Source organism: Lipotes vexillifer, unplaced genomic scaffold (genome assembly GCF_000442215.2).
Source record: "Lipotes vexillifer unplaced genomic scaffold, Lipotes_vexillifer_v1.1 scaffold277, whole genome shotgun sequence".
Taxonomy (NCBI): Eukaryota; Metazoa; Chordata; class Mammalia; order Artiodactyla; family Lipotidae; genus Lipotes; species Lipotes vexillifer.
Genome location: NW_006772135.1, coordinates 69112 through 77592, shown reverse-complemented (window position 1 = coordinate 77592; position 8481 = coordinate 69112). Strand labels below are relative to the sequence as shown.

General features: G+C 36.6%; 1 protein-coding gene across 1 annotated transcript in view; it reads left to right on the top strand.

Annotated features, from left to right (window-relative positions):
* LOC103078703 (putative uncharacterized protein C12orf63) overlaps positions 1 to 8481 on the top strand; it is a gene marked incomplete at its 3' end in the record, with an annotated part of 102527 nt that overhangs the window by 29948 nt on the left and 64098 nt on the right. The window contains exons 9-11 of the mRNA XM_007447303.1: positions 1060 to 1126; positions 2859 to 3041; positions 5458 to 5544. Coding sequence (XP_007447365.1) covers positions 1060 to 1126; positions 2859 to 3041; positions 5458 to 5544 — 337 coding nt within the window. The remainder of the gene's footprint in view (positions 1 to 1059; positions 1127 to 2858; positions 3042 to 5457; positions 5545 to 8481) is intronic.

Below are 8481 nucleotides of genomic sequence, written 5' to 3'. Positions count from 1 at the left end.
CATTCCTGCCAGAGGACACCTCAGCTTCTCTGAGCCTCTGAAGTTTTTACTTAGTGGTTTTCAATCAACAGAAAGTCATTTCCTGGTTACCCAGCTGGAAATCTGACTTCCACAGGCTCTGTGATACTCCAGGGGCTTTGGCTGTTCTTGGGGACTCCTTGAGGAGAAGAAACTTCTCCCCGCACTGTTCAGAAGGTAAAGCACCACATAGAGAAACTGAACTCGGACTGACGAAGTTATTAATATAGTGAAGCCCACTGGTGTTATTGAAATAAGATTTAGAAGAAGGTAATGTGGTTAACAGTTGCAAATTTGAGTTTCAAGACCCATGTAAAGAAAACTCAAACTCTACTAAGGGACATAAAATGAGACAGTAGTAAACACAGAGATATTACCTTAATCGTTGGTGGAAAGACTTAATGTCATCGATGGATCCATAATATACTGCTGGTGAGGAAACACATTGTTTAAATCTATGGGAGGAAATTTTTAAATTGTACTCATCAAAAATTTGATTTAAAATTGTGCACCTCCTTTTCCCCAAAATTCCACTTCTAGGGATTTATCCAGTGGAATTAATAGGACAAGTGCTCAGAAATGTAGGTACAACAATGTTTATTTCAGCATTGGAAAAAACCAAAATGGAGATGAATATTTTAATATTATGGTACATGCATATGAAAAAATATTAAAATCTGTAAAATAATGATGTAACTCATTATGTCCAAGAATAGAAAATTTGTTTATAAAATAATATGTATTGCATAATTTTAGTCTTACTGTGAGTGTGCATGTGTATTATTGTATGTAGAAGAAACTCTAGAAGGAAAGTGGCCAAAATGTTACCAGTAATCATGTTTAGGTGGTAGGATTATAGGTGACTTTTCATTTTATTTTTTTTTTCTATCTTTCTATGTCCTAGATCTTATATGAGTATGTAGCACTTTTAGAATCACAAAGATTATTTTAATTTTGGAAAATCTATGAGTATTAGAGATGTATTTGTATAAAAATAGTCTTGGAACATTGTCTATGAATGTTTCTTTTTCTTATACTTAGATTTATTCAGACATTGGACGTTGAAAAGAGAACCAACTGTTGCCTTTTGTCCGGGTTACTCTTTCAGGTAACACTTCCTGTATACCTTTCTACAGTAGCCAGACCATGCAGTCAGTTAAAAAAAAAAAAAAAAAAAATGCAGTGGTTTAGCATATTCATAAAACTTGCACGTAGGGAAATAGCATGAACCTTGATTAAATATCATAAGCCCCTCTTTCCTTCAATGGCTGAACCCCTGTGGCATAATATTCAGCAGAGTCACTGTTTTCATTTTCGCTACAGAAGGAGGAGTTTTACAGATAAGGAAACTAAGTCTCCTGTCCTTCGTTATGTTACTAATGAGCAGTGAAGCGAATCTGACTGAGTCTAAAGGGTTGCCTTAAGTGGCCTCATCTCTAAATAAAGTTTTGCTCAATTGCGTGATGTAAAATATACCATATAATGAAAGCAAAAAATAAGTTGAAGACTATATAAGTAGAGTGTCTGCAGTTCTTAGGAATTGGGTTTGACTTTACTGAAGAAGAAAGGAGCTTTTATCTGAAATACGAGACATTCTAAGATTTGGGAATATAGCCAGGGGCCTCTGCAATCTCCTGAAGGTTCTGTTTACTTTGAAGGATGGGACACCCTTGTTCTAAGGAGTCTAATAGCTTATGAAATCTGGATGAGCATGTGGCCAGAGTTTTCAATTTTCTTATGTTCCATACACTTCTGGCCTGTGCTTCAAAGGGAAAAGGTGGAAGAGGCAAGGATGCAAAGGGAATGATAATCCGAATTGGATTCCTTCTATTGCATCCTTTACTTTCTTCTGATATTCCTCATTCCTGAAGATAATGCTGTTTATGTTTTAGAAATAAGTAATTTTTTGCTTAAACGTGGACATCATTTCTTTGTAATGACACTTAAAATTAGCTGGGGGATTTATTTTTAAAACCTGCTCTTTTTATGATTTTAAAGAAAATTTGTAAAACTAAAAATTAAACAACTGTGTAATATTTTAGACTAGGTGTCATAAGTTTAATGAGCAATCTGATTAAAATTTGTTCCAGATATATACATTAAAATAACTTTATGATGCATTTGTCATCAAGAAATGTTAATTGTTTAAGATAACATAAGAAGCACTCCTAAATGTACAATTTGATTTTGTGTATTCATCTTGTTTCTGAATGTCTGGTACAACGTTGGTCATATAAATTACCTAAGAAATATTGGTCAATTAAACAAATCAACTTTTTACTTAATTCAATAAAAATTCAAAATTACCTCTGCTTGATTTGGACTTCTGAAATACGTTTTTCTTTCCTCTGCTTATATAGGTTGGTATAGTGGAAAGAACATAGATTTTTGAGTTACATAGACATGACTTTGAATCTTCTTTTTGCCATCATTAGCTGTGTGACCTCAGAGAAGTTAATTGTTTAAGCCTCAGTTATATCACTTGTGAGATAATAATCCTTCCTTCTAGCGGTAGGTTAAGTGAGGATTAAATGAGATAATATTTACAAAGAATTTACCAAGAGTGCCCAACACAAAACTGACCCTCAACAAATGATAACTTAATATAATAATTTCTTCTTAAAATGATAATTATTCAACTACCATGGAATTTAAAAGGCCCATCTTGAGTGGTAAAAGCATTTGGAACCTATAGTCATGAGGATATTGATAAGTATAATTTATTACAGGATACAGTGTGCTAGGCATACGCAAAGCACTTTGGGAAGTAATACATGTACTTATCTTTCTGTCTCGTTGTTGCAAGTTCCAGCTCTTCATTTCACCTTTTTCATTTACAGGGTTTGCTTAGAACCACACTTCTACACCCTAAAGCTGAACGTTGCTATGCTCAGTATGAAATCACTCAGCTTCTTCCTGGCATCGAGCTCTTCTCGGACAGATACCGAGCTGACATCTGCTCTGTAGTTGCAAGTCTATATTACGTAATCCGCGAACTGCACTTTGCTAAGCAAAATCTAATAGTAAGTGATTTGTAAAATCGACAAATCTTAATTCACTGTGGTATCTTACCCCATTTATCTTATACTTTTCAAGTTTTAATAATGTAGTTTTGGTCAGTTCCTATTTAACTTTTAAACTCTATTTTCGGGATTCAGATCTGTACTTCAAAATGAAACGTATGAATTAATATTCTTTCTTTTGACATCACTGTTTGCATTGCCTTTTGGGTACAATAGCCATGCCTATTTGATTTTGTTCTCTTATTTTACTCTATTATTTTACCTTTTTTAGAAGACGTTTGGTGAAATTGACTAGAGTGTTGCACTGGTCTCAAACACAGGAATCTAGTGCACTTATAACTTCACTGCATTAAGTCATGCAGGTCATATCAATATTGAAACTCTGGGAGTATTTCTTTATTGAGATAAATTTATCTTTGTGTCTTGTCTTTTCTGTGTTAAGGGCACATCTAAGTGCAAAACAGATTCTAACTGTGAAATTAAAGACAGACACATCTTAATATCCTAGGAAATTAAAAAAAAAAAAACCCAAATACAACTCTCTTTTCCTTTAGGGAAATAAACCACAGTATGTATCTCATAAATCTGAAGTTGACTGCATTTTAAACATAATTTAGGGTGTTCTGTTGGTTATTTTATATTTTCCTCCTTTATCGTATTTGTCCTTTTTTCTTCCTCTGTGCTATTTCCTCTACCTCTGTATCTCTTTTCCCCTGTGTTTGCTTGTTAATATATGTTCTTTCTCTTTTTCTGCTTCTTTCCCTTTCCTCTATAATTTTCATACTTACTTTCTTTTTTCTCATGTATTGTTTTCTCTTGTTCTAAGTTCACTCTCTCCTTATATTGAAAAGATTTGCTTCCCCCTGATATTAGTTGTTAAATTATAATGTCATGTGTTAAAGTCAAGAGGTTGATACATGCTTTTAACACTTGGCAGATTTGGCAAAAAATTGTTTATTAGAAAAAAATAGCAAAATGGTGCTCCTCTCTTGTTAAGGGGATTCATTTCTGGATTTAGAAAATAGTTTTTATCCCCTGGGTAACTTCTAGCTGCCTGGTCATATTCATATATAATACATATCCCTGCCCTGGAAAAGAAATGAGACTTTTTTCTCTGAAGCTTAAGAAATTGAGAACATTTTTCTGAATAATTGAGCAATTGGCAGCAATAAAATGGTATGTTTTTATTTGTCACTAAAGAAAAGAAACAATCTCAAAGGTAATAGCCAACTCGTTTTGTGCTGCATTAATTACAGAAAAAAGTATTGTGTTATGTTTGTAGAGCACCATGGTAGAAAAATGTATTGTGTTATATTTGAAATCATTTAAGACCAGTTTTAGTCCTTTTTAAAAGCTGTTGCTGTTAGCAGCCACCAGTTGACTGACTGACAATGAGATTCCTTAGCTAAACTTGCAAGATGTAAACAGTTTCCATTTTCTATTACACTACCTTCCAGAAGGAGCCCAGTGGCTAAGGAGACCGCTGTAACATATAAAATTTGCTAGGGGACCCATTGCTGTGGGATCATGGGAAATAGTTTGCTAAATAATAAGGATCCCAGTGCCCCTTCTTGCTCCAGCTGCCTTTGATGGAGCAGGACCCAGTTCTAGGGACTGAGCTTCAGTTTTAAGCTGAGATCAGGAGCTGTTCAGAAGTCTAAGCAAAACTGTCCCTCAACACCTGCCTTTAGCTGGATACTGGTTTGGTCAATTGAAAAATTGATAGTCTGCAAGCTTTCACGTATATCCATGGGACTTCAAGAAGACTTGAACTTTGGGGTTAATTTTAGGAAAATAAGAATGTTATATGAAGAGTAAGCTTGCGTTTTAATCGGTAGAATATATGCTCTATGAAGGCACGGACTTAGATTTTTTCTCATTCAACAGTGTCTGACATATAACAGGCCTGTTGTAAATATTTTTTGATGATGGAGATATTCCAGTTGAAGACAAATAGCTGACATTGAGACGAATAAGTAGAAGCTATTAGGGGACATGGATGTGAGTTCCTTTGCTTTAAATTTGGCATTTATTTGGTAGCTCATTTGCTAGAATGGTTCCACAGGCCTCAGTAATTCATACGTATATGTTGAAATAATTTTTTTTCAAGGAAGATGATTAACTGGATTTTTATTTTTCCATGCTTAAGGAAATGTGAAACCTAGGTTTTGGGTATCAAGTAGCATCTACTTGGAACTGTTAAGTCACTGATAGCACTTTAAAATTCTGATAAAATTATGAAACATACGTTAGGCAGATCATTTCACTTATACCAAACAGTACAGTCTTCTAATATGGAAAGATCAATCACAATTTTGCATAACATCTCTTACATCAGTATTTGGCTAAATTGTATTATTAGGTTATTAACTTGGTAAAATACGTTTCAAAACAAAGAGTGTTTTTCTGTTGGTAGATTCTGCCTCTTCTTGCATTGTACCAATATTTTGTTTCTGGAATTTGCCAAGACCTAGTCAGAAATCTAGAAGCAAGAATCCTCAAGGTATGTTTCAAGCTTTTTAAGACATTTGATATTCTTGAACTATTAAAGATATTGTCATGAATTACTTTTTTATTATTATCATCATAAGCTGATAATAATATATGGTGTTGTACTGATATTAAAAAAAACTTGCCCAACATTTTAATAAAGTATGAGAAAGAGCCATGTAGAAAGGCTTAGATCATTTTATTCTTGGGCCACAGTAAAGTGAGGAACAGCTACCCCTGGTAACAAGGCTCACCTGACACCATTCAGCCTAGAAATCACCATTTCTGAAAGATTGGTTTCCTCATGGAGACTAATGAGTCATTTTCCGAAGTTTCTGGGAGTTGTTTTGCTAAGGATCTTTGTGTATATCATGGTATACAGGAGGTTTTTTTTATTGCAGAGAGTTGAGGTGATAAAACGCACGGGCACTAAATTACAATCAATTCTGTAACCCAGAGGTCAGGAGGCTCTCTGCCTTCAAGATTCATGTGCAGTTGGCTTGAACCCCATGTGGAGTGGGGAACATCAAGCATCTTGTTTTCTCTGCCCCTTTTCCCGATCGCCCATGGTCGCAGGCTCCCACTGTCATTGAATTTGTTTTGTACGTGGATCCTTTCAGCAGCCAGCAAATTTGCTCCCTGTTCAGCACTTCTTCATCTCTAATATGGAATTCAACCCTATTCCATATTTTACACACACACACACACACACACACACACACACACTCACACACACACGTAAACACACACACTACATCCACCCTAGGTGTTTATTTCTATATTGGACTTTACTGAAAATTGGGAACATAAGGAAATTTTAGTTGAGGCAAAACCAGCAACTTAAAATAGAATATTTAGCATCTCTGAGTTTAAAATATTTCTCGCCCATTATCCCACTCTTTTGCCTCCTGTCCCATGGCTTCGTCAGCCGTGTGCTGGTAAATAGTTCACAACTCACTCTAAAAAAAAGCTTTGATTTGTAACATTTGCAATTTCCATGGTATAAATACTCCCACTGCAGCTGACTTCAGCCTACCAACTGGGCGTTACTGAATGTGGGGCTTTGACAAGATGTGCCTGGTTGGCTCTTGCAATTGCGGGGGAGTGGGCTCCCACACTCCCCTAGCTTAGCCCTCCTTCTCCTTGTTTTGGAAATACCCTTCTTCCCCGATCCTTCACATTTTCTAATAAGGGAAAATAAGATTTCCCTTTGAACTGCTCTCTCCATCAAGACCCTGCCTATGGGCCTTGTTTTCAGACCCAAATTGTCCATTGCATTCTCTTTCTAAATAAAGATAACACCTTCCCTAATAGGAATTGTGATGCTCTTAAGATAATACATTTTAACCTGGGAATAAATAATTTGTAATCAGCCATGAATTCTGGTTCACCCTTTCTGAGTTACTGAACTCTTAACAGTTCTCTGGCTTTTGAATTCTAATAACAGTTTTTAAAAAGCTGCATACAACTTTTCTCTGTTTTTAAAACAGTGCTCTCTTCAAGACTGCAAAATTCTCGAGGCTAAGGCCTGTATCTTTTGCATCTTTTGGTTCCCTATTGTGTCTTGAGTAATAAATTTATATACTTGATATTCAGTAATTAATTGTTGAATTGGATTTAAAATCTTTAGACATATATCAAGTGCCTACTGTCCACACTCTCCTTGGTGTTTGGTGGGAACTCACCGAGAAGATACTTTGTAAATGTTTATTGTTTTATCTTTGAAACAACATTTATCGTTAGCAACTCTAATCAAAGAAATGTAACCCATGGTCTTTGCTTTTGTAAAGAAGTGAAAATAGGGAAGAGAGATGGGACATACCCACAAGAGAATAATGTGTGTACCTCCCACTTGATCATTTCCAAATGAGTGTGATGAACACTTTTTCCAGGAGTTTGAAAGAGGGGAAAATGGCTCTGGGTCTCTAGGTTTCAACGAAGTAGATAAGATTTCAGCTTGAAAAAAATAGAACTAACTGAGTAGGAGAGGGGAAGAAGGGAGCATTCTCAGCAGACAGTAGTGTGAAAGGTGTAGAGGTGAGGAAGTATTGACTTGTTTAGGGGGCAGAGGTGGTTGGGTTAGACTGGAGTGGAGGTCTTGAGCAGGCAGTTTGGAGTAGATGACATGAGGACACCAGAGGCCCGTGATGTGGAGGAGACCAGGGGCCCAGTCTTGAATTCCAAGCCGAGATGTAATATGGAGGCTGAGCAGTGAGAGAAAGGAGGAGGTTGTGGTGTCAGAATTGGGTGACAGTTTTATTCTGATGTCACAGGAGGCAAGAAGCATGGACGGGTTGCAGTGACCGCTAGTAACATGTCAGAAGGCAGTCCAGAGAGGCACTGAAAGAATCTGGAGCAAAGTTTTTGATTAAATGACTATTTCTTATTGATTGTTAGCACTTGGCAACTGTTTTTGTACTAGAGTAGCTTAAAAGTCAGTGAAGAACTATGGACTGTCTTCTGTAGCCTTGGGTTGGGAGGGGGGATTCATGACAGTTTTGATCAGGAGAAGGATGTGATCAGATATATCTGGTAGGTGTGTCAGGAACAGAGTGAGATGGGAGTGGGATCTTATCAGCATAGTAGGACTGGAAACGCAACTAGGGTGTTGGCAGAAGCACTGAAAATGGGCAATTAGTTCATCATACAGAGGAAGGAATGATAGCCCCCATAGGCAGAGTTTGCCTGACCTTCCCGAACTAAACTGGGGTCAGTTAGTGGGAAGAGAGAAAAGTCGTAATCAGGAAATAGCAAACAGTGATGCTTTCTGACAAATCAAAGAGCAGTAGTCTCTTTGACTTTGTTAAGTCTCTACAGTTGCACTAGTGTCTTCCAGGGGAAGCTTTAAGACCTCTTTATGATCAACTGGTCTGGCTTCACTTTAGAACTGCCAGCATCCTGAAAGATTTATTACTCTCAACATACCCGGCATTCCTGGGAAGGGTACTGA